The following is a 25,861-nucleotide window of genomic DNA, read 5'->3' as shown; positions in this document are numbered from 1 at the left end:
ATATGATAAAAAACGACTTCAATATTGAGCACAAACACACAGATGACGTTATTCATTGGACATTATAACCTTACAAAAATGTATTGTGGCTTTAAAGCCCAAAAGTATATAGAATACATGGGATTGTGATGGTATCAGATGGTAATACCATTTTACTTATACAGCATGGTACCAATTCTTATTCCATGGATTTCAAATAGTACTTATCGAATACCCTGATATTACCATAGCCTTTAGCTTTAAACCTCTCATTCTTGAGGTAAAACTGTGCTTAAACCTTGGAAATCAAGTTAAACGTAGTGATATCAAAAAAGAAAAAGCAGGCTGGACAGTATACAGTTCACTTTTGTTTTCATTTATTCAAATAAAGCCTTTGCAATATAATTTGTATGACTTTGTGAGAGGGAAACTGTACGGTCTGAAGCTGTATAATTTCCGTAATATCCTAAACAAACATTGGAAGGGTTGTAGCAGAAATATCATAGCTAACAGTTAACATATTCAAGTGTTGAAATGTTTTCCTTAGATGATGAACATAATTAAATTACACACAGTTATGTATGGTTTGAATGTCAATGAAATTGAACATTGCTACTAAAATATATGAACACCAATGGATCTCTTCAGGCTATACATAATGTTCCCATATGTCACAGCAGTCTGTGAATAGTATAATTGAATATTATAACATTTCCTTTGTCTAGGATATTTTAGTGCACCCCGCTTCATTGGTCTTTGTAAAAGATGACAAATTATTATACAAATGTATAACCTATGGAAAAACCGGTGATCACAGCCACAGCTGAAAGACACGTGAGGAAAAATATATACATCTGGGTCATGCTTGGCTTTACTTAAAGTCCTTAAAAACATTTGAAAACCAGAAAAAAGCAATTGTACTAATAAAAAAATAAATTTACATACATTATATTGAAATAAAAACAGACAGACTAACCCAAAAGGAACAGCTATCCCTGACTTTACGGCTCTTGCTGTGAAGAAAACAAAATCTGTTCGCCATGAGAATATATGGCTAAAGTTTGACACATAGAATAGAGGGGGTGTGGTTCTGGCTTGCCCTTCCCACATAGCGGAGTCTCTGTTGTTTTAGCGACGCAACCAAACCCAGCTGTTAATAAGCCAGAAAGCTACAGTGACTGAATACATGATCATTTCTCGTTTGGCTCTCTCTTTGTTCTCCTCTTCCAAGAGCTGCAAACGGCGGTTCAGCTTGACAATCTGTAAAGACAGAAAACTGATTAAATAATTGACACCCTCCATCAAACCCAGATCTACACAGATTAATTAAAATAAATAATAATATATATATATATATATTATAAATTCTTCATTTGCATTAATTCTTGCAACAAATATTTATTTACTTTTACATTCATACAACTCATCCACTCATTAATTCATTCAACTCATATTCATTCATGCAACTCAAATTAATTAACTCTTACATTCATGTAACTCATATTCATTTATTCATACAACTCATCCATGCATGCAACTCATATTCATTCCTTTATTCATGCAATTCATCCTTTCATTCAACTGATATTCATTAATTTATTCATTCATGCAACTCATATTCATTCATTCAACACATTAATTCACTCTTACACTCATGTAACTCATATTCATGCATTCATTCATTCACGCAACTCATATTCATACATTCTTAAACTCATATTCATTCATTCATGCAACTCATCCATTCATTCATTCATTCATGCAACTCATCCATTCATCCAACTCACCCATTCATTCATTCATCCAACTCATCCATTCATTCATGCAACTCATCCATTCATTCATTCATTCATGCAACTCATCCATTCATTCATTCATGCAACTCATCCATTCATTCATGCTACTAATATTCATTCATTCATGCAACTCATATTCATTCATTCATTCATGCAACTCAAATTCATTCATGCAATTCATCCTTTCATTCAACTCGTACATTTATTAATTCATGCAACTCATATGCATTCATCCATTTATTAAACTCACATTCAGTCATTCAATTCATATTAATTAACTTTTACATTCATGTAACTCATATTCATTCATTCATACAACTCATCCATTCATAAAACTCATCCATCCATTCATTAATGTAACTCATATTTATTCATTCATGCAATTCATCATTTCATTCAACTCACTCATTCATTTATTCGTTCAACTCACATTCATTCCCTTCATTCAACTCACATTCATTCATTCACTCATTCATTCATTCATCCATTCATTCAACCAACTCATAATCATTCATTTATGCATGCAACTCATATTCAATAATGCAACTTATATTAATGTATTTATTCACGCAACTCATCTTCCTTTCTTCCTTCGGTTTTTCACTTATTCGTTTTATTGGCCATTCAATAATTCCTTTGCATATTATTCAATATTAACATCACAACAGCAGAATTAGTGCTGGGTATAGATACAGATTTCCTGATGTGATTCGATTCCGATAATATTTGATTTGATTCAGATTTATTTTGGTATATTTCAGTTATAATGCTAATTTTGCTTACATATAAAAGCAATTTAAAAACTCTTAATACATTGTTTCAAGTTCTAAAGTAATTAGTCAGTAATGAACAGATTAAGAACAAGTAAGAACAAATAAACAAATTACAAGCAATAGATCAAATAAAAACAAAATAAAAATTAAGAAAAGAGTGCGTTAAGTTTTTAACAGCAGTATAAATTTGAATTAGCATTTAGAAATTGAAAAAAAAGTAGTGCAATGTAACATAAAACTACTTCAATTACTGGTATTCACTGTAAGATTATAATGCATAAATAAGTGCATTAAATAACCTTAAATATACTGAAATGAGGAAATAAAAGTGATCTTTAAAATTCTCATTATTTGGGTAGTTTCTCTCAACAATCTTTTCCTTTTGGCCTACTGATGAGATCAACCGGTTCTTGTGATCGGCTGGTCAATCATGATCGATGAGCACCTCAATCTTATTTTGAATCAAATTTGGGATCATTCAAATGAAGATCAAGATTAATAGGAAAATCCTTTTATTTTTGCCCCACCCTGAGCAGAATCATACCTGTCTGCGTAAAGAAGTGGCGTCCACAACAGCCATGTCATCTACCCCTCCCTCTAGAGTAGAGTCCAGTGTGGCCAGTGCATACCTCTCAGAAACATCACAGCATTTCATTTAATAAAACAGAGTTTAATGAGAGGAACGAGAGAAAAACAAAGTGAAAGAAAAACAAAGCAAGAGAAAAAAAACGGACGATGGGGGAAGAGAGATAGGAGTTACCTGTTGTCATGCTGGGGGTTAGAGAGAGTTGAACCCCCTCTTAGAGATGGCTTGCTGAGAAGCAGATATGGAGGAAGTAAGAGAGGGAAAGGAGAAAATACATAGACAGACAGACAACTTTAATAATGCATGATGTGTTTAAAATGTACACACAGCAGATACTCTTTGTCTGGACCCTGTCAATGTTTTTACTTACAGTAAATAAACTTTCCAAAAGAAATTCTGATTTCCTGGCAAACCAGCAAACTGTATAAATGGTCACAAACACCTGAAAATCATAATTTCCTAATTTTCCAAAAGAAAATAGAGCAGAGACTATCTTTAGGATGGTTCTAGATTAACCTACAGTTGAGTTTAGTGTTTGTAAGTGGAGCTAAAGTTAATGCCACTCTGAAAAAGCAACTAATGAGAAGCCAAGCGGGTCGGGGGCACTTGATATGAGCTTATGGATACCATCTGCGCAGATATCCATGGAAACCGCAATTAAAAATAATATAGTAATGCCACAAACATGGAAAATGAAATTGAAATGAAAACGAGATTCAAACATGAAACCAAATCTTGTGCATGCAACCCATACAAAACATAACATTTAAAACATGTTGACAAAGAAATGGAGCTTACAGAAGTCCACACTCAACAGCAAACAATACAGAAAGTCATCCAACAAACTACACAACAAACAAAGCATGTAGTTTTTTGTTTTTGTGGTTGAATCCTTCAATTAACTGATTTAGACTAATTACAAACTGGATCTCACTGTGGTTTTAAGAGAATATTATATATAAACCCCCATTACAAGTGTTTGTCTATCATTGCAAATATGCTTGGTGTATTTTCTCACTAAATCAATCAGTTATCAAAATGACACATGAAGCAAGGCGAGGACTTTGTTCTTTGCCTAATCTAACTCATGTATTTGTCGACTGGTTACTCGCTGAAGCCACAACTAATTGAGAAGTCTGATGTCAAAGGTCACCTGCACTGGTTCTCATCCAGGACCTCCAAGACCTGCTGGTAGGCCCGGTGTGTGGTTGACTGGATGAAAGAAAGGACACCACGGGCGCTGAAGAGGTTAAACCCATCCTCGGCGCCACCAAGAGGAGCCATAGTGCGCAATGTAGCAGGGGGGGAGAGAGTCATACTGAACGCACCACAGAGAGAACAAGACGAAAGGGGAAAGAACCAGAGAGATAGCAGAAGCATAAGGGTCCGTTCAGTCTGAACTCGTTATTGCACTAAAAACAAACTAGATGCAGCGGAAACAAATGGAACAGAATACAGGTGTCTTAGGACCCGTTTTTAAGTTAACAAGGTGTCTTAAAAATGTGGCACTCCTACCTATGCAAGACGATAAATAAAACAGCAAGATGCGGTAAAACGTTCAATGACCAAAGTGAAGCTAATATTTAAATAGACAAACAATTAAAAAGCAGCACAGACGAACACAAAAATGGATCCTGTATGAATGGCCCCTTAGGGCTGACGCTGATTCAAGTTACAAGAACTTCGAGACACCTGCATTCCATCCTATTTGTTGCATGGCATCTAGCTTGTTTTTAACGCAAGAACATGTTTGATTTGAACAGCTAAGACAGCAAGAATAATGCATAATTACTGTAATAACGAGACAACAAATTGAAGAGATTTTCACATCCTTGGATTGAGAAATCATTTGTTTTTATTGGCAACGCATATAACGGCAAAAATGTATCCATCCTTTGTTGTTGAAAGGGATGCACCGACACCAGTATCGGCCGATAACGATCCCATCCGATGACAATATTGTCTTTTCTTTATCAGTTTAGAATATCTATATCTCACTGTGTGGAACTGATTGGGGGTACTCAAATGTAAAGAAACAAAAACTAACATTATTTGCTCTTCATTTAAGTTTAAAGCGTTCATTTTTCTTAATCACGATTAATGCATTAACTGTTAATAAAGCATTAACCAGCATATACACTGTGCAACCTATAGGGAGACTAGTTCTTTCAATTAGTCAAACTCCCAATTAGACTTAGCAAAACATTTTATGTTACTTGAATTCGTGATATTTTAGTGCATTTCTATCTTTATACTGTGGAAGGCTTTTTTTTAAAAATGTTAATAAAACATTATGGAAGGAAATAAGTGCAATTTGACAGGAAAATAAATATATAGAGTAAAATTTCATCTTTTCAAAATTTTAAGCATATAACCTTGATTAAAAATGTAATCGATTGACAGCACTACTAACTACACATTATTTCACTATAAAATGGAGATAATAAAAAACAATCACATACAAATTTTGTAGCCTATGAAGAATTTTTTTTGTAACTATTTTTCAATAGTTTACTGGATAATCCAGCAGACAAATTACCAGTAATTCCAGTGAAAGTCTTCAGGAGAAAAGAAGCCAGTTTTCTTTACATATGTTTTTCAACTTGTATTTGGACTATAAATGGAATCAAACCTCTTTTTTCACCTTAGTTAAAATAGGACATCAGTCCACTTTTCAATCACAAGTTTTTGGAACCCAGTCAACTTAAATCTTTTTTATAATTTTATATTTAAGAAATAATAATAGTTTAAATTTTTGTTATTTTTATTATTATTATTATTATTATTATTATTATTATTATTATTATTATTATTAATAATAATAATAATAAGTTATTATTATTATTATTATTAATAATAACAAAAACAATATTATTAATAATAAATATTATAATTTAATTATACAAAATTAATGTATTGCAGTTCTATTTCCTAACTTTAAAACCCTGGGGCTTTGATTTTTAAAGAACACTCCAGGAAGATGGTGAACTTAGACTTTCTGTATGTGGGCTAGTTCACAGTAGTTTAATAAGCTTTTCATTCAAAATCTGGTGAATTGCCCCTCCAGTTCCGATCTAAATGCATGTTATAAACGAACCAAACAATCAAGCATCTACATCTGAGAAGTGCCATTCTGAGAGCTAAAAACAGCAGCGCATCATCAGCCGCGCACGTGCTATGTGTGTGTGAGTGTGAGCAGCGCTCATTTACTGAAGTGCACAGTGCATGCAAACTATACACTCACCTAAAGGATTATTAGGAACACCTGTTCAATTTCTCATTAATGCAATTATCTAATCAACCAATCACATGGCAGTTGCTTCAATGCATTTAGGGGTGTGGTCCTGGTCAAGACAATCTCCTGAACTCCAAACTGAATGTCAGAATGGGAAAGAAAGGTGATTTAAGCAATTTTGAGCGTGGCATGGTTGTTGGTGCCAGACGGGCCGGTCTGAGTATTTCACAATCTGCTCAGTTACTGGGATTTTCACGCACAACCATTTCTAGGGTTTACAAAGAATGGTGTGAAAAGGGAAAAACATCCAGTATGCGGCAGTCCTGTGGGCTGAAAATGCCTTGTTGATGCTAGAGGTCAGAGGAGAATGGGCCGACTGATTCAAGCTGATAGAAGAGCAACTTTGCCTGAAATAACCACTCGTTACAACCGAGGTATGCAGCAAAGCATTTGTGAAGCCACAACATGCACAACCTTGAGGCGGATGGGCTACAACAGTAGAAGACCCCACCGGGTACCACTCATCTCCACTACAAATAGGAAAAAGAGGCTACAATTTGCAAGAGCTCACCAAAATTGGACAGTTGAAGACTGGAAAAATGTTGCCTGGTCTGATGAGTCTCGATTTCTGTTGAGACATTCAGATGGTAGAGTCAGAATTTGGCGTAAACAGAATGAGAACATGGATACATCATGCCTTGTTACCACTGTGCAGGCTGGTGGTGGTGGTGTAATGTGTGGGGATGTTTTCTTGGCACACTTTAGGCCCCTTAGTGCCAATTGGGCATTGTTTAAATGCCACGGCCTACCTGAGCATTGTTTCTGACCATGTCAATCCCTTTATGGCCACCATGTACCCATCCTCTGATGGCTACTTCCAGCAGGATAATGCACCATGTCACAAAGCTCAAATCATTTCAAATTGGTTTCTTGAACATGACAATGAGTTCACTGTACTAAAATGGCCCCCACAGTCACCAGATCTCAACCCAATAGAGCATCATTGGGATGTGGTGGAACGGGAGCTTCGTGCCCTGGATGTGCATCCCACAAATCTCCATCAACTGCAAGATGCTATCCTATCAATATGGGCCAACGTTTCTAAAGAATGCTTTCAGCACCTTGTTGAATCAATGCCACGTAGAATTAAGGCAGTTCTGAAGGTGAAAGGGGGTCAAACACAGTATTAGTATGGTGTTCCTAATAATCCTTTAGGTGAGTGTATATTTAGTTATTAAACGCAGCCTTTTCTCACAAAGATATTGTACGTCTCTGTGGTGACTTTTAAAAAATGCAAAAGTCATATGGACTACTTTAATGGTGTTTTAATGGTTATTTTATGATATTTTTTAAGCTTGGCGGTAACGACCATGACTAACACAAAGTATTGGATTTGGACCGGGCTTGTCGGACCGATATCCAGGTTTCAGATCAGTGCATCTCAAGTTGATGACAGCAAAAATGCTTAAGAACAAAGAATGTGCAACAGGTAACACTGGCTTTTAATAAAATGGCATATCAAACAGAAATATTTAAACTACCTTTAAATATTGACACTGGAATTTTGGTTCATTTTACATGACAAGTCGCAGCTTTCATAAAATTCGGAATATCTAACATGTAATTTTGAATTCAACAAAGATGTGAGCTGTTTCAACAAGTTGGAAACTCATAATTACGGTAATTTTGACATGATGTGAACACACCATCAAACAGAAAGTCAAATTAATGTTTGAGGGAGAGGGGAAAAATCAAGATTCAAGAGAAAGTAATGATGGCAAAAAAAGAAAGAGAACGCAAGTCAGAAAAATAGACAAGACTGCATTTCAATGGCCTGAATTAAATATCATAGACAAGATAAGACAACTTCAAACTCTCACCACAAAACTATATCACAACCCAATACAAACCTGCAACAGGCCGAAACAAGCACTAAACACGCAACCTCTACATCCTTTTTACAACACAAACAGAGACATCAGTCATGGAGTCCAACATTAAAAATGACCACAAGCCTCAGAAGCCCTAAAGAGCACCATTAGCATTGAGTTCCCGTTAAAGAGAGACAGACGAAATGGCTGAGCTTGCATCAAACTAAGATGAGGCTGTTCCATTAGCACTAATCTAACCAGACACAACTTCACCTCTGTGATCCCAAAAGCAGTTGGACTTAAATATACTGCACATCCAAAATATACAGTGGACCTAAAAGACTCTTAGTCTACTCTTAAAAATGTATTAATGCCACTGCATCAAATAACAAAATATTAGTGGCATGATCTGCAAACAAATTATGCTTGACTTTTTCTCAGTGGACCTTCCTTTTTCTTAGCCATTTGCAATGTTTTGCGTGAAAAGTGTCTTTTTGATTTCTTTTGCCACTTCCTTTGTCTCTTCAACTGTGGTGCATTTTTCAGCTGCCGCCTGCAATTTTTCACACATTTAAAAGCTCATCATTTACACATACTGTGGACTAATTGCCAAAAATTGGTCACATTTTTTTCAGAAAGCCCCCCAAATAAAAAAAGACTCCAATTATTCAAAAATATATATATATATATATTTTGTTGTTGTTGTTGTCCTAACTTCCTAGTTAGGACAACAACAACAACAGCTAGTTATCTCCCTCCAAAAAGTTTTATTTTATTCTACAAGATGACAGCAAGTACTCAAAAATGAATTTTTCCTATATCACCTTCCATCACAAAATGCAGATCTGAAAAGTAGGTGCGCTCTAATGCATTTTAGCCCTCACAGATGTGCTCATCCATAGACATTCGGTTTAATTTTCAGTCCATGCACCACCCCATCGTTTCATTGAATATACCAGCCTCTCAGTGGACTAGAAGCTAAATCTAGATGTCATTAGAAAGCTTAGATCATCTCCTTTGCGATGATGTATAACACTTTATCATAGCATGCTTTTTCTGATGGACCACCTATTTTGTTCTAGACATCTAAAATATTTACCCACAAGTAATTTCAAATACAAGTAAAAAGATTGCTAAATTTTTTTGACAACTGCCTAAGCTAAAACCGGATATGTTTTTAACTATTTGGGCCTTACAAAGCAGTGTTTGCTGCATAAGAGATGTTTGTTTTTGATATCTTACATAAATCACATTTTACTTTGTGATTCTTTTGAAAATCTTTCAAACTGTGGTATTAGGGCAACAAAATACCATACAGTCACATTACTGAGAATGAGAGCTTTCATTTGAAATATGATTTTCTAATTAAGTGCTATTTGAAAGACTTTCATATTCATTATTTCTACCACATGACCTTTAGGTGGCGCTGATTTGCGACATGCATGTTTTCAGGCCTTAGTTTGTTATTTTATGTGGCTTAAATGAGGAAAACTTTCCTGCCCACACTGCCGTTTTAACGCAAAACGTATGACATTTTTAAATCCCCTTACTGCGCATGCAAAAAAAAAATCACCGTACCATGTCCGGTCTGAAACGCAACTGTCCTTGTGTTCTATTGCTGGGAGAGCATTTTCGAAAAGCTCAGTTTTCACTGTGAGCGGAATAGCCAAAACGAAAATGTATGAACGTGGTGTAAAAAAACTCATGCTTAGTAAATTATAATTCCTGCTCACATTTTCTATGTTTAGCCTAAATTTAAAAGGCTGATGGACATGATGTCAGTCAAATTAAAGGCCTAACTAGTCTAATTTCATTGGTTCTACAGAAGGAAAAAGAGATGCTGGTCATTGTTAGTCTTTAGCCTACATGCTATTACTAAGAAACAGCCAATAGGAATCCAATATATAAAAAGTCAACAGTTGGTTGAAGGAGAATGATTGATCTGTGTTCAAGCACAAACACTCCATGTGAACAGCTCTCCAGAGCTAGAGTGGCCATTCATTATGGCTTTCAATAGTGTACAATAGAGAGTAATAGAGTAGAGCTGCTGAGAAGTCACTGAATGCATTGAACAGCACCCTGAAGATTAGTTCTGCTTTATATTGTGATAAAATCAGTTTTCCTAATAAATGACAGATACGATTGTGCCACTCCTGTATCTGCAGTAACATGCACTGACCTGCAGAGACTAAAAAAAGCACAAAAGCCAAGCAGAAAGTGCTTGGAACTAAAACATGAGAGAGTGAAAAGGAGTGCAATTATGAAAGGGCAAAGGGGGAGACTTAAAAGGTACACTCAGTAATCTTTTGTTCATGTTGCACTTGCCAATATGGCGATCGTCTTGACACCTAGTGCAGCACTTTATCATAGTTTCCAGTAACCGAGGCCATTGTAGAAATGCGTTAACTACACAGTCAGCCATGGCCCATGTTAGCGTTAATGAGCCCATTAACTCACAAGCAGAAATACCCAATAACAGAGGAGTTACCATCTAAGCATGGCGGCTGCCATGAGGTGACTCGCTCAATGTAAAATAAATATATATTTTTTATAAGGCCACTAATATGACTTATGAGTGTACATCATTTTAAGCATATTTATTTTTATGTTTATATAATTCATTATATTTGTGTGGTTTAATGAGGAACAACTACTGAGTGCTCCTTTAAAAAGTGAAAGCAAAGCACGCATGTCTATGCATTTATGTCTTCACACTCACATGGAGTCGTTTCTGGGCAGCTGCACATTGTGATGCACACCTTTGTTCTCGCTGACTGAGCGTTCTCTACGTGTCTTGCTTTGTGTGCGCACCTGTGTGACAGAAAGAAAGGGAAAGCAAAAGCTTTGTGTTTATTTTACAAAATGCAAGTTGAGAGTCCAACATAGAAGATGAAGTTAAAAACAGAAAAAGTCACATTGAAAATGCAAAAAGGTGCAATTTTCTTTTTTTTTTAAAGAACAAAACGTGACAGTAAATAAACGTATTCACAGTTGAGCTGTACCAATTCACACCCCCTTCTTGCTAAATTTTGTCTGCCCCACTTACTTCTTCACTGGGCTGGCTAGCAGAGCTTGACTGTTCCATTTCTTGGAAGTCGAAGGGGCGTTCGTTAAGAGTAAGGACCCGAGGTGGTGTCTTGAGGGACAGTGTTGCCTCTATTGGGGTGGATTGGATGAGGTCATAATCTCTGGATCGGGAGAACTGGGAATCATCACTGTCCCCTATAAAAAGAGATGAGTGACTGATCAGATATTCATCTCCTCATAAACCAGCATATACACTGGTCGGAGTAAGGCATAAAACTTTGCATGTGTCCGCCCGGACTGACACACATTACACTGACGCACACACCACAAACACACAGTGTAAGTGTTCAATTGATAGAGAAAGGACATCTTAATCCTATTTTTTGTACAAAACATGCACAGGTGGGACTTTGCAGCCTCTGTAAGGTGCACTTTAATTAGCACAGAAGCACGTCAAGTCTTAACTATCATGAAAATGCAGAACAAGACGTTGTTTGAAAGTGCTTTTCATGTGGCGTTCAGCACTTGACACTAGCGTTGACGCCCTGTTGCTAATCGTGAACGCAGCTTCACAATTGCTGTAACAAAGCAGATAGCTACAGACTGCCAGCTGATTAATGTTGTAGGGGATGAGAGTTTTAATGAGCATTGCAATGAATATGCAACCAATAAGGAGACTACTTCTTTCAATTTGTCAAACTCCCAATTAGACTTTGGGAAATGTTTAATATTACTTGAATTGGTGATATTTTAGTGCATTATTATACTGTGAAAGGCTTTGTTTGGAAAATATTAATAAAGTATTATTGTTACACATTGTTTTGTTTTCTTTCCCAAGAGAAATAAGTGCATTTTGACAAGAAAAAAGTATATATAGAGTAAAATAATATAAAAAAATTGTGATTAACTATGAACAAATCTGACAGCAGAAAAAATTGACATCACTTCTTTAAAGGTGAAGTGTGTAATTTTTGATTAAAGTAATTTATTCAATCCAACTTTGTGTACAGACATCTTAAGTAAGCCATTTGTGGTCGACTTTGTCTCATTTTAGGGGTTAGAGACTTCCAGACTTAAAGGAATATTCTGGGTTCAATACAAGTTAAGCTCTTTCAACAGCATTTGTGGCATAATATTGATTACCAAAACAATTTATTTGGACTTGGTTCAAATTTCTCTTGGTTCGGTTTGTACCACGATTTTAGGGTATCGTATGGTTTGGTATTTGCCATGTTCAGAAAAAAAATATTACTGCCAAATCCAAAGTAAGAATACTCAGTTTGGTAACAAACACTTCAACAGGTTTGCCCTTAATAAAAAACAAAATCAATGTTTTAGAGTAACGATAGTTTAACTATGGTATTTAGTGAGTGGTGGTGGTGTAGTGGTCTAATGCACATAACTGGTAAACTGTTAATCAGAAGGTTGCTGGTTCGATCCCCACAGCCACCACAATTGTGTCCTTGAGCAAGGCACTTAACTCCAGGTTGCTCCGGGGGGATTGTCCCTGTTATAAGTGCACTGTAAGTCGCTTTGGATAAAAGCATCTGCCAAATGCATAAATGTAAATGTATTTGTAGTAAAACATAGTAACCACAGAATCAACATGGCTACGATCATGTTTACAATATATAGTATAATCATGGTTAATATATGAAACTACAGTATTACTGTTGGAAAACCATGGTTAATTGTATCAAAACCATGATTTCTGCAAAGAAAACCATGTTGACAGCAGTCATGATTACTACAATATTACAATAGTAAAATCATGCATAATTTTCATTAAATCTAATTAATAAATAAATTAACATTTTAACATAATACCTGCACTACTATGCTACATGCACAGACATAAAATGCATTTCAAACTCCACTGCACTTATATTTGATATTCAGAAGTAGTGTTGTCCCAGTACCAACATTTCAGTAGTCGATACTGATACCAGTGAAATTTCACGGTTCTCAGTACCAATTTTGATACCACAGCAAAAATATGCTTTTGAACACAAAAGTTATTTTATTTAATTATTTTTTTTATAATTATTTTAATAATTATTATTATTTTCCAGACCATGTATTAAAGTTTAAAATGGTTCTTAAAACTTTTACTAAGTGTAAATAGTAAACTTTTTAACTTGTCATTTCATTTTTTCCACCAAAACTTTTATTCAACAGCTGTCTTGCTTGTGATATATTGATTAATTATTATTATTATTATTATTATTATTTTATTATTACAGTGAATATTACATTATACCACACAGTTGGAATATATTTGTATTAAATTATTTATTTAATTTCCTCAATTTCAAGTATTTCTTTATTTTAAATTGTGTTTTTATTATGACTTTTTTGTTTTTATTTGACATAAGATAAACGGTTCACATCACGGCCCAGTGTGATCATTGAAGACTTTCTAAAATCTTCACGTCTAAAATCTCATCTGTTTACACTGTCCTTTGAGTCTGACAAATGAAATGTAGGACACATTTTTGGAGTGTTTATATTTTAGATTACTGGTGTTTGTGTATGTGGTCATTTTTTTGTTTTAAATTGTATTAACACTTTGGTCAACTCTGTTGTTTTAAACACTAAATAAATAAAGTCTGAGTTGAGATTAAAGTGCAAATGCTGTGATTTAATTATATAAATATATAGTTTACATGTGCAGCATAGTTTAATGTGGATTAGTGCTCTTCCCTGTCATCACATACAACATGAACGATTCTCAATGTCTGTGGAGTTTCCAGAGTTTGAGCGGTCGGATATAGGATATATATATTCATTTAAAGTATGCAGATCATCCACGCTAAGATTTTTAGCTGTCTTTAGCTGATTAATAAATCACACTATCACACATCACTTGGACTAATTGTTCAATTCAGTGTAAAATTTGTAACAGAGCACGCATTCAAAATAAGTCTGTGAGCATTTTAAAGCAGTCATGTGTGTCATATTGCGTGCTGGATTCGGTGCTCAGTACTACCGGTACTGCAGAAACACTGGTATCGTTAATGTTTTTTATTTTAGTACCAACTTGATATTTTTGACAACACTATTCGGAAGTTGTACATCAATATAGAGGAAACTTTACTATTAAGATGGATAAGAGGGATGCTGTGGTCCGGCTCGAATGTTTTAATAATATGGTGGCGTAGTGGCTAAAGCACAGGGCTGTTAATCAGAAGGTTACAGGTTCTAACCCCACGGCCACCAGCATTGTGTCCTTGAGCAAGGCATTTAACTCCAGGTTGCTCCAGGGGGATTGTCCCTGTAATAAGTGCACTGTAAGTCGCTTTGGATAAAACGTCTGCCAAATGCATAAATGTAAATGTAAATAATATGCAGAAATCACACATCTTCATCTGCGGAGTAGGGAAAAATATAGTTGGCAATGAATACCCCAATTGCTTTAGTAATTGTTTTATGCCTGTCTGATTAAGCACTGAGTGCTTGCTTAAAAACAGAAGGGAGTTTGTGCAGTTTCGGCTCATCTGCGGCTCTGTGCGCGCCACGTGCTATCTTTCCCCGGTGATTTCGGTGTGAATGATCATATGCCGATGTATTACCAGTATACGGCACTCGTGTCGAGCGATGTCTGCAAACAGTGCCTGTTTTGTAAATGTTTTTTGACCATCGCTGTTGTAATTGACTGCAAAAAGAAAACTTTTCCAGACAGGAGACCTGAAAAACACCCGCTTTTTTTGTGCTTTTTATTTTTTAAAGAAAAGCATGGATGAGGCAAAATACATTTAATCAACGAGGTAATCAACATTATGCCACAAATGACTGTTGATTGAGTTCAACTTGTATTGAACCCCGAATATTCAGTTTTGGTTAGGACTACTGGTAATTAGCTATTTGGGAGGTAATAGATATTTGTCCAAACAATGGAAGACGAAGCAGGCAGAAAAAGTGGTGGGAATCAAACCTCACCTTTAAACAGGGTTTCACGGTTCTTTAATTAGCACTTCTTATATGATTAATCTAAAATGATTACTTTTAACATCCTTCAATCTTCTTGATTCCTACCTGCCACTATGATTCTGTCAGGGACCTGCATCATGAGGGCCTCCAGCTCAGGTTCCTGCTCCTCTGAGCCATACGGAGCCACTTTGAGCTGTTCGGGAATACGCATTCTCTGACTAATGCCCTCTGTGTACTCCAGCTCATAGTGGATGCGGTTCATCTCCGCCATCTCGGCTGTGGGAGAGGGGAATGACGCTCCATTCATCTACAGGAAAAGAGGAGGGGAAAGAGTGTGTATGAGAGATAAAGTGAAGAAAGACCAAAGTTAGGCTAGTCTAAACAATCCTAAAGAACTTTGAACAGGATTCCTATCGAAATGTTATCATTATAATTGAGACTATTTAACTAATGAGATCGAATAAGATTCCTTTCTATGAATTTTATTTGATTCTTAAAAATGTTTGTATATTGTTCACTCGTAATCAGGACTCTAACCTGAACGATTTCCTTTACATTTCTATTGATGTCCAATAGAAGCATTTTATCCTATTTTCAATCATAATGGTGCAATAGGGAACTGTGTGTTATAAAAGATTTAGTTTGTGCTTTGTATCCAAAAATAGGCCTATTATAAGATTGTGTTCTTGGATTTTGGCTAAGTAAAAACTTAAAGTGTATAGTTAAATAATATAAGACACAATGGGTCTCACTAAATAACTAAAATGCAGTCCTGTAAACCTCGTATCAGAAATCTTTAGTAAAGCAAAACTGGAATCACAGGTTGTCAAAGCCCACGACATTTTATGAGGTGCCCCTAGGGACATTATTCAGAATTACCATGCACATACACATATGAAACTAAATTCATTCACATACTATACTGAAATGCTCACACACACACAAGTGAAAAGCTCTCACACACCCAACTGAAACGCGCTCACACACACAACTGAAATTATTACGCTCACACACAGAAGTGAAAAGCTCTCACACACGCAACTGAAACGCTCTCACACACACAACTGAAATTATTACGCTCTCACACACACAAGTGAAAAGCTCTCACACACACAACTGAAATGCTCTCACACACACACACAACTGAAACGCTCTCACACACACAACTGAAACGCTCTCACACACACAACTGAAACGCTCTCACACACACAACTGAAACGCTCTCACACACACAACTGAAACGCTCTCACACACGCAACTGAAACGCTCTCACACACACAACTGAAACACTCTCACACACACAACTGAAATGCTCTCACACACACAACTGAAACGCGCTCACACACACAACTGAAACGCGCTCTCACACACACAAGTGAAATGCGCTCACACACACAACTGAAACGCTCTCACACACACAACTGAAATGCTCTCACACACGCAACTGAAACGCGCTCTCACACACACAAGTGAAATGCTCTCATACATACAACTAAAATGATTACACTCTCACACACACAGCTGAAAAGCATTTCAGTATGTTGTATGAAAGCATTTCAGTATGTTGTATGCAAGCATTTCAGTTGTTGTGTGAAGCATTTCAGTTGTGTGTGTAAGCATTTCAGTTGTGTGTGAGAGCATTTCAGTTGTGTGTGAGAGCATTTCAGTTGTGTGTGTGAGAGCATTTCAGTGGAAACGGAAGCACATTTCAGTTGAAGCGGAAGGTGGTTAAAGTACCCACTCCACTCCAGTTGGTGGCAGTAGTGTATGGCGTTTAATTTTGGACAAAACAGCGCAAGCGCAAAAACACAGCGCGCAAGTGAATTTCAACAGTGTGAGCACCATGACACAGCTTCGCACGTAAAATTTAAACATGCAGAACTTGCAAATCACAAACTCGAGCACAAAAATATGATTGTGCACACAAATTAACAAGTCCCACACACGCGAGTTTTTTCTGCACGCGCGCAGAACTGTACACACGCGCGAGTTCTTTTCTGCACACGCACGAGTTCCATACAATGGGAAGCCAAACAAAGCAAAAGTGGGACGAGACAGCGGGGGTTTACAGAGCTCGCACCGGCTGACATGTCATCTGCGCGGTTCAATGGTCCGAGCAGCGGCCAGTTAGATCAGCGCAGCGGGCGTGTTTCCTAGCGACACCCAATGGGCAGCGCGGCGCGAACAATCCTCAACAGCGCTGCGCTGACCAATTTAAACAGCGCAGCGCAAACCATACATGCAAATTAATGTACAATAAAGAAACCCCTCCTTCCTTACCAAAAATTGGTTCTCTGCTGAAATTTAGCAGTTTTTCCCTACAGAAGACAAAGAAGAAGAAAGACAACATGAAAATGCATACATTTCTTATGTTTATTATCTTTAATAGTGTTAGTAAAGAGTAGTGTTGTGATATATATATCTAATGTTTTAGAATGACCTTAGCAGAAGGTTGGCGTGCTCCTCAAGACGACTACGATATTGAAAGTCATTGAAGTTTCTGCTTTGTACAGCTCTTTCCGTAGCCTCTATACATATGTGCAGTTCTTCAAAGTAGGGTATCGACGCTACAACACTACTCTTTACTAACACTATTAAACATAAGAAATGTATGCATTTTCATGTTGTCTTTCTTCTTCTTTGTCTTCTGTAGGGAAAAACTGCTAAATTTCAGCAGAGAACCAATTTTTGTAAGGAAGGAGGGGTTTCTTTATTGTACATTAATTTGCATGTATGGTTTGCACTACGCTGTTTAAATTGGTCAGCGCAGCGCTGTTGAGGATTGTTCGCGCCGCTGCCCACTGGGTGTCGCTAGGAAACACGTCCGCGCTGCGCTGACGAACTGGCCACGCGGCTCGGACCATTGAACCGCGCAGATGACATGTCAGCTGGCGCGAGCTCAGTAAACCCCGCTGTCTCGTCCCACTTTTGCTTTGTTTGGCTACCCATAGGAAAAGAACTCTGCGTGTGCAGAAGAACTCAGCGTGTGTGGGACTTGTTAATTTGTGTGCACAATCATATTTTTGTGCTTCGAGTTTGTGATTTGCAAGTTCTGCAGGTTTAAATTTTACGTCGCGAGCTGTGTCATGGTGCTCACACTGTTGAAATTCACTTGCGGCTGTGTTTTTGCGCTTGCGCTGTTTTGTCCAAAATTAAGCGCCATACACTACTGCCACCAACTGGAGTGGAGTGGGTACTTTAACCACCTTCGTTTCAACTGAAATGTGCTTCGTTTCAACTGAAATGCTCTCACACACACAACTGAAATGCTCTCACACACACAACTGAAATGCTCTCACACACACAACTGAAATGCTTTCATACAACATACTGAAATGCTTTCATACAACATACTGAAATGCTTTTCAGTTGTGTGTGTGAGAGTGTAATCATTTTAGTTGTATGTATGAGAGCATTTCACTTGTGTGTGTGAGAGCGCGTTTCAGTTGTGTGTGTGTGAGCATTTCAGTTGCGTGTGTGAGAGCGTTTCAGTTGCGTGTGTGAGAGCATTTCAGTTGCGTGTGTGAGAGCGTTTCAGTTGCGTGTGTGTGAGCATTTCAGTTGCGTGTGTGAGAGCGTTTCAGTTGCGTGTGTGTGAGCATTTCAGTTGCGTGTGTGTGAGCGTTTCAGTTGCGTGTGTGAGAGCGTTTCAGTTGCGTGTGTGTGAGCATTTCAGTTGTGTGTGTGTGAGCATTTCAGTTGTGTGTGTGAGAGCATTTCAGTTGTGTGTGTGAGAGCATTTCAGTTGTGTGTGTGAGAGCATTTCAGTTGTGTGTGTGAGAGCATTTCAGTTGTGTGTGTGAGAGCATTTCAGTTGTGTGTGTGAGCGTAATATTTTCAGTTGTATGTATGAGAGCGTTTCAGTTGTGTTTGTAAAAGCATTTCACTTGTATGTGTGTGAGCATTTCACTATAGTATGTGAATGAATTTGGTTTCATATGTGTATGTGAGAGGAAAAGTACATGTATGTGCATGGTAATTCTGAATAATGTCCCTAGGGGCACCTCATAACATTTTCCCCAATACAAACAGCTCATAAGACTGAAAGTTTGCTTTCCTATGTTATCTAAATAAATACCCAGCCCAGATCATTCCTAAAGACGTAAACAAAAGCATTCAAAAACAGCTGTCGTCAGTTTCTTTTTGGTTGATCATGAGATCAACCATTTCAGGAAATAAAAATGCCATTGAATAGATGGGTATCTCCACAGTTTAGTGCATTAGTAGCCATGAAGGCTTTTGTCGATTGTGTTCGAGGAAATATCTGAAACAAAAACAGCTTTGGTTTCAATAACATTGCTGTTTGTGTGTGTGCTGGATATAATGGATATGCTGGATATAATGGATGTCCATATATTGTGTACGGATGTATGAATGTACGAGTGTTTCTAAATGTTGAAAATGAACAGTTAAAGAATAAATATCTAGTTTAGCCACTATAATGTCTCACGTTTGGGCTCCTAACATTGTTGTGCTGTAGCTAATTTGTCAGTAAAATCAATGATGAGATCATCAGGGGCCCAAAGCGCATCAATGACAGCTGACAATGGAGTACACCACGATCAAAAATCACATTTCGAAACTCAATTAGATTCATACCTTAACCGAGATGAGATCCCCCGACCGACTGCACACGTGTAAATGGGTTGATGGAGTAAAATCCGATTACTTCGTGATTAATCAAAGGCAGAGAATCATCCTGCAGTACAGCACTGCTCAGCTCGACACAGATCGCAGAGAGACGCGTGAAGCAAGAAACGTTTTTCAAACTCAAAGTCCCACAGGACTTCCCAATTTTTTGTTTAATTTTAATTAAAAACATATTTTTTACATTTTAATTTTAATTAAACAAACTGAATGAATTAATCACAATTTAAATTGATTTTATAAATAGTAGTAGTAGTAGTAGTAGTAGTAGTAGTATATATAATAATAATAATACAAATTAAAATCATGATTGTTAATATCCTGCAACATAATGTTAATTAATGACCAGTAAACTTAATTGGGTTGAACAGTTTAATTTCTGCGCCACCAAATGAAATGGCAAAAATGAACAATGCTGTCGTCATGCGGTACCAACCCCAGCCACCAGGTGTCAATATCAGTAAGCCTGAAATCTTACAAGGTGACAGATGACAGCTGTGGTACTTGATCGTTTGATTAAAACTGTAACTGTATAAATACACTAACAAGAATATTTTGCCAATCTTAATCAAGGAAAGATCTTATATAATGTTTGAGAGTCTAATACACGAAATCCCACAATTAAATTAATATACCTCAGGTTACATATCGTCACCTTCCTAAAATAATGTCCTAAGCCATTTTTTTTATTTATTTTTTTTTTGCCTAAATCATCTCCTCATTATGCTGGCCACCTCTGGTAAAATTTCTAGTAAGGTGATATGCTTCATTCGTTGTCAAGTGTAACAACGGAGTTATTTAGTTGTTTGATGGTATTCACTGCCAGGAATATGAATTCTGCTATTGATGATGTGCTTATTTAATTTGTTGGTCCATGAAAACAGGCGCTGGATTACGGAAGCGCTGAACCGCACATTGAAATCAAAAATTCACTTGATTAATTTTTAATGTCCCCTCTCTCTCTCAATCTCCCTCCCTCACAAGTCACATGGATTACATTTATGCTGCCTTTATTTCATTTTTGGAGCTTTAAGGGTCTGGTTGCTATTCACTTTCATTGTATAAACCTACAGAGCTGAGATATTCTTCTAAACAATTTAGTTTGTGTTCTGCTGAATAAAGAAAGTCATATACGTACATCTGAGATGGCATGAGGGTGAGTAAATGATGAGAGAACTTTCATCTTTGGGAGAACTATCCCTTTAACATAAAGAGCACGATCTAAACCGCGCCCGCAATTTTTTTATTTGCTCACATCACACAAGCAATCAAACTAACATTAGGCACTCTGAGTTGGAGGATTTAAGAAAATAGACACATAACCTAACATTGTGGTGACAATTAACACAAAAAATATGAGAAAGATGAAAATTATTTGACATTTAAAAAATAACCTTGGGTATCTGACCCTCATTCTGCCCATGCCTATTGATTCCCGAACCGTACCGCAAATATCAATGTAAATATTTTTCAACATGTTACATCAAATATTAACGGTTCACCCGTTGGGTGCCTGCAGGTACCCGCCAATGTGCAGGACTATGTATGGTATTTGTAAAACCATAGCAACAATTTTTTGTTTTTTATTACCAGTTTTGGTTTCCCTGTATTATCAGTATGGTTTCATGGATAAAATATGATCACTGTAGTAAACCATAGTACATTTATTGCGAGAGAAACCAAAACTATTGCTAGGGCATGCAAACGTTATTGTGAGGGAACGCAAACTATTGCGAGGGCATGCAAAACGTATTGTAAGGGAACGCAAATGTAAAGGAGTCAATGGAAAGGAGGAGGCGTGAACTGGCTTGATAATATAAATAATAGTTTTAATGACAAACTTAAAAGACAAACACACACATGACGGGCATGTCCGTTAACGATCTCTCTCTCCCGCACGATCCTCTGCAGTCGACCTTTATCCCTCTCGAAGGCTTGATTAGTCTAGTACGGGACCGGGTGTGTAGGATCACGACCCGGCCCCGCCCTCCGCCCTGCCACAGCGAACTATTACCAGGGCACACAAAACTACTTCAGTAAAAAAAAATCCCGCCCTGTCTTGAGTCTAAGGGGCTATGTACCCTCCAGCTTTTAAGATGAACTATGTTATTTCTGTGACACTGGCGCCACCGAATGGAACTGCAAAAATAAACAATGTTTTCAAAACTGCTTTCTGAATATGCCCCTCATCTGCAGTTATTAAAACAAAGAGATAGAACCCGCCCCCAGCTCATGGCATTGGTTGAGTAATGTTGTTGGGGTGGGTCTAAGCAGGTTGCTCAAAACAAACACAATTTTTATCGCACCACAGAGAAACAGTGTTTACAGTTTTCAAGAAAATAATTAACCTATGATTGGCTGACACTGCATATTAAGTAGGGATAAAAGAAAGTATTTTAAAGCTGAAAACATTACATACATAAGCTTAAACTAAGCTAAATGTTGACAACTCCTGCTGAAAATGAGGTACAGTTACTTCTACTGCTACAAAAAAATTATAATAATTATATATATATAATTTACATTGAATTGTCCGCATCTAATGAGTTCATGTATAATTATAAAAGCAAACAAAGCTTGGAAAGTGCTGTTGTAGAAGCACGTTGTGGTGTGTGGCATGGTGTTTCCATCGTGGTCTCGGTGGGGGATGTATTGGCAATAGTGTCCAATAGTTTCCAAGTGGGAAGAGCGCTGAGCGATTATCCAGTTTGACTCCGTGTGCTCCAAGTGTAGGATACTAGGATGCTCGACTCTTTCAGCTGCGAAATTTAAGTGAACATTTAGAGCTTTTACTCAAATAATTAAATAGCCTACAATTGAATGATGAAGTGACCCTTTGAGTGAATGTCTGAACCGTGAAACCAGCGGGACCGGGACATTGTTAACGTCTCCCTGCGTCAGTTTACCACCAGCCCCGAGGAGTGTCGTTTTAAACGATGTGCTGCTCCGTGGCACTTTTGCTCTGCTGTGTGATCGTCTATCTGCACGGCGCATCATCGTCAGTGGACCTGCAGCCGGACATGTGAGTGAATTGTATTCTCATATTGGCTTGAAAGTTTTAAGTCTCTTTTCACATGAACTTAATTATTAAGAATACAAAATAAAAAATGGCTAACAACGTTCTAACAATGGCTAACAATGATCTTTTCAATATTAATAATTTATTAATACAATTAATGATTACTCAATTCACTAAAAGTTATTATAATACTGCTAATGTGCTTAAATAACATAACAACTTTTTTCTTTTTTAAATTGCACATAAGCAAAGCAACAATACAATAACAGGCAACAATAATAAGCATATCAAAATATACAGTAATACAATAATGTGAATCTAATCAAATAAAAACAAACAAACAAACAAACATATCTGTTGGACATGCAAGTAGGCTAACTTAGCAAACAATACTTGGTTCCAATCCCTGAACGTTCTGAAGACGCTAATTTATGGTTTTAAAATAATAAAACCTAAATAGAACGTTCCTAGATGTTAGAAACGGGTTTATTAAAACGTTAAGGAAACGTTCTGAGGGAATCTGTTTGTTGCGTCACATGCTTGTTTGTGAAAATGTAAAATGCTTTATGCAAATTGACCCATGTCTTTTTGTACCTTGAGTTTATTTTAAACTTGTTAATTACTTAATTTAAGTAAGCCTATAAGTAACTGTCTTTGGATTCTTCCCTTCGTTTTTTGTTTTAAATAAATTGCCTAAAGTTTAAAACATTGATTTAATTGCCCGTTGGGTGTCGCCAAACCCAGCTTCATATACGAAGTCGAATATAATGATACAACATAGGCCTATATGACGCAAAAAACAAACAAACAAACAAACACAAAAGTTATATATATATATATTGTAATATTTACAGAAATTAATTACAAATTTATTAAATTGAAATGGGTGAAATTAAAAAAATAGGCTGTTTGTTTTGTTTTTTTTAGCGGGTCTAAGAGCATGAATCTGGCCTGTGAGTCAACCCCTCGCTGAGTTTTTGACACACTGTCTCCAGGGCTAATCCGGTGTGTGACTATGCAGTTTATTGAGAGCCCCCTAATTCACTCAGGATGTGCTGTATTAAGCCCAGATGGTCAGAAAAAATTACTTGAGAGAACACAACCTTCTCAATAGGAAGTGCCTAGAGTCACCACACTAGGGGCCTAAAAATTAAGAATTTAAACCACAATGTCACTGATGGATTTGCATATGACATACTTTTACTGTAGTCTTAATGCATTTATGAAGGTTTAGTGTATGCTCAGTGAAATTTCATGCTATGAGCTGTTCATCATGTACAATAACCTTTGAATCAACAAGAAATACTTCAATCCAGTTCCAGCTCAGTGAAAAATGGATGTTAGGAAAAGTGTGTTGAACTAATCCTGAACATGTGGTTCACCATGTTCTTGGATCATCAAACATCCTTGATTGTGCGGTTTCCACAGCACCGAAAACGTTTTGAATTATTTCTATAATGCCAAAGCATCATTAGAGTGTGTACAACCACCAACTTATTAACATTTTAGGACATGATGATAAATGCAACAAGTCCACAATCTTTTCCCTTTGTTTAAAGGGATATTCCGGGTTCAAATACAAGTTAAACTCAATCGACAGCATGTGTGGCATAATGCTGATTACCACAAAAATACATTTTGTCTCGTCCACTCTTTTCTTTAAAAAACAAAAAACAAAAATGTAGGCACTTACAATGGAAGTGAATGGGGCCAATTTTTGGAAGGTTTAAAGGCAGAAATGTAAAGCTTGTAATTTATTACATTAATTCTTCTGTTAAAAAATGTGTATTATTTGAGCTGGAAAGTTGTTTAAATAGTTGTTTTTAGGGTTTATGGTGATAGGTTGTCATGGCAACAAAGTTGTAAAATTGGCTGTAACTTTACTAAGAAAAGGTTAGTAAACGATTTTATCACACAAAAATCATGTTAACATGTATATTGTTTACGTCTTGTGCCTATACTTATGAAACAGTGAGTATTTTTATGTTGGCGGATTGTCCATTCACTTCCAATGGTAAGGGCCTCACCGTAGACCAGATTTTTGCTTTTGTTTTTAAAGAAAAGGAGGGATGAGTTTTTTATTGATCTTAACTTGCATTGAACCTGCAATATTACTTATTTCAGTTTTTAGTTAGGGAATGTGTTAATATTGGTGTCCAAAGTCTGCTTATTGTCAGTTGACAGCCAGGGTACATGCATATTGACCCACATACATGTTCTTCTGTGATCAGTGTTGTTTTGATGTGTGTGAGTTCTTCAAAAGACATTTTACAAAAAATGTCTATGGTCATATGCACATCACATGCGTGCTGGACACCTGTCAGTCATTAGTGAAGATGAGTAAAAGGACTTTGTGGTCTCATGAGTTCTTATATACACGGAGAGTGTTGTCCTTTATCTCTCCTATTCATCTCAATCATGGCAGATGCTCAGCTGGTGTATACAGCCCTAGAAGTAAACAACCGTCATACTGGCATATGTGTAGTTAATTAATCTCTTTCTCTTATACTCTATCTCAGGCTAAATGTGTGTGAAGAGCAGGAGATGTCTATGCTGGGTGTGAAGCAGCCGTGCGTTCAGGCGTTCACACGAATGGTGAAGGTGTGGCGGCAGGGCTGTTCCTCTCAGCGCTGGTGTATGGGGTACGAGAGGAGGTGAGACACTTTATAATATAGGAATTATAACATTATTACCCCATAAGACATCTCACAGACATCATTGCTTAAACCATTCCATCATAGCTTATATACTCCAGACTATTTCCCCTCAAGCAATTATCTATGATCTTACAACCATTACTTTCAGAGCAATAGAAGCAATGGTTGTTTAAAAGACCCACCCTCTGCCATTTAATTGAGCCAGTTTCACCAGTGTTCTTAAAGGATAACTTACCCAACAATGACATTTCTGTCATCATTTACTCATTTACTCATAATTTTGGGCATATCATACACTTAAAAACTGTTGGACCACGATATCTACCACACTGTCTAAAGCA

General features: G+C 36.8%; 2 protein-coding genes across 4 annotated transcripts in view; one reads left to right on the top strand and one right to left on the bottom strand.

Annotated features, from left to right (window-relative positions):
* Nucleotides 1-342: 342 nt before the first annotated feature.
* On the bottom strand, nucleotides 343-19,943 carry mffa (mitochondrial fission factor a). 3 transcript variants are annotated; one of them, XM_052107503.1, is made up of 8 exons: nucleotides 19,797-19,943; nucleotides 15,303-15,504; nucleotides 11,287-11,462; nucleotides 10,960-11,051; nucleotides 4,288-4,452; nucleotides 3,309-3,362; nucleotides 3,093-3,177; nucleotides 343-1,239 (listed from the first exon to the last, which is right to left on the bottom strand). In XM_052107503.1, exons 2-8 carry the CDS (start codon nucleotides 15,502-15,504, stop codon nucleotides 1,108-1,110), a joined length of 906 nt encoding a protein of 301 aa, XP_051963463.1. In that variant the 5' UTR covers nucleotides 19,797-19,943; the 3' UTR covers nucleotides 343-1,107. The 3 variants fall into 3 exon arrangements, with proteins under 3 accessions (XP_051963463.1, XP_051963464.1, XP_051963465.1); XM_052107504.1 differs by lacking the exon at nucleotides 4,288-4,452; XM_052107505.1 differs by lacking the exons at nucleotides 3,309-3,362; nucleotides 4,288-4,452.
* A 2,762-nt stretch (nucleotides 19,944-22,705) lies between these two features.
* The window catches only part of LOC127629994 (multiple epidermal growth factor-like domains protein 6), a 60,341-nt gene continuing 57,185 nt past the window's right edge, over nucleotides 22,706-25,861 (top strand). Inside the window, exons 1-2 of the mRNA XM_052107356.1 lie at nucleotides 22,706-22,866; nucleotides 25,383-25,517. Coding sequence (XP_051963316.1) covers nucleotides 22,781-22,866; nucleotides 25,383-25,517 — 221 coding nt within the window. The 5' untranslated portion in view covers nucleotides 22,706-22,780. The remainder of the gene's footprint in view (nucleotides 22,867-25,382; nucleotides 25,518-25,861) is intronic.

The sequence above is a fragment of the Xyrauchen texanus genome, chromosome 36 (assembly GCF_025860055.1).
Source record: "Xyrauchen texanus isolate HMW12.3.18 chromosome 36, RBS_HiC_50CHRs, whole genome shotgun sequence".
NCBI classification, from domain to species: domain Eukaryota; kingdom Metazoa; phylum Chordata; class Actinopteri; order Cypriniformes; family Catostomidae; genus Xyrauchen; species Xyrauchen texanus.
The sequence above is the reverse complement of the archived record's forward strand: the minus strand, read 5'-3'. Positions and strand labels throughout refer to the sequence as shown.

What these genes read in the sequence shown, in the direction of transcription:
- mffa (XM_052107503.1), bottom strand. Translation starts at nt 15,504, where the DNA reads ATGAATGGAGCGTCATTCCCCTCTCCCACAGCCGAGATGGCGGAGATG. An exon ending in AACCCCCAGCATGACAACAG is followed by an intron (nt 3,178 to 3,308) that starts GTAACTCCTATC and finishes TGTTTCTGAGAG; the next exon opens with GTATGCACTGGCCACACTGG. An exon ending in CCACTTCTTTACGCAGACAG is followed by an intron (nt 1,240 to 3,092) that starts GTATGATTCTGC and finishes CTGTCTTTACAG; the next exon opens with ATTGTCAAGCTGAACCGCCG.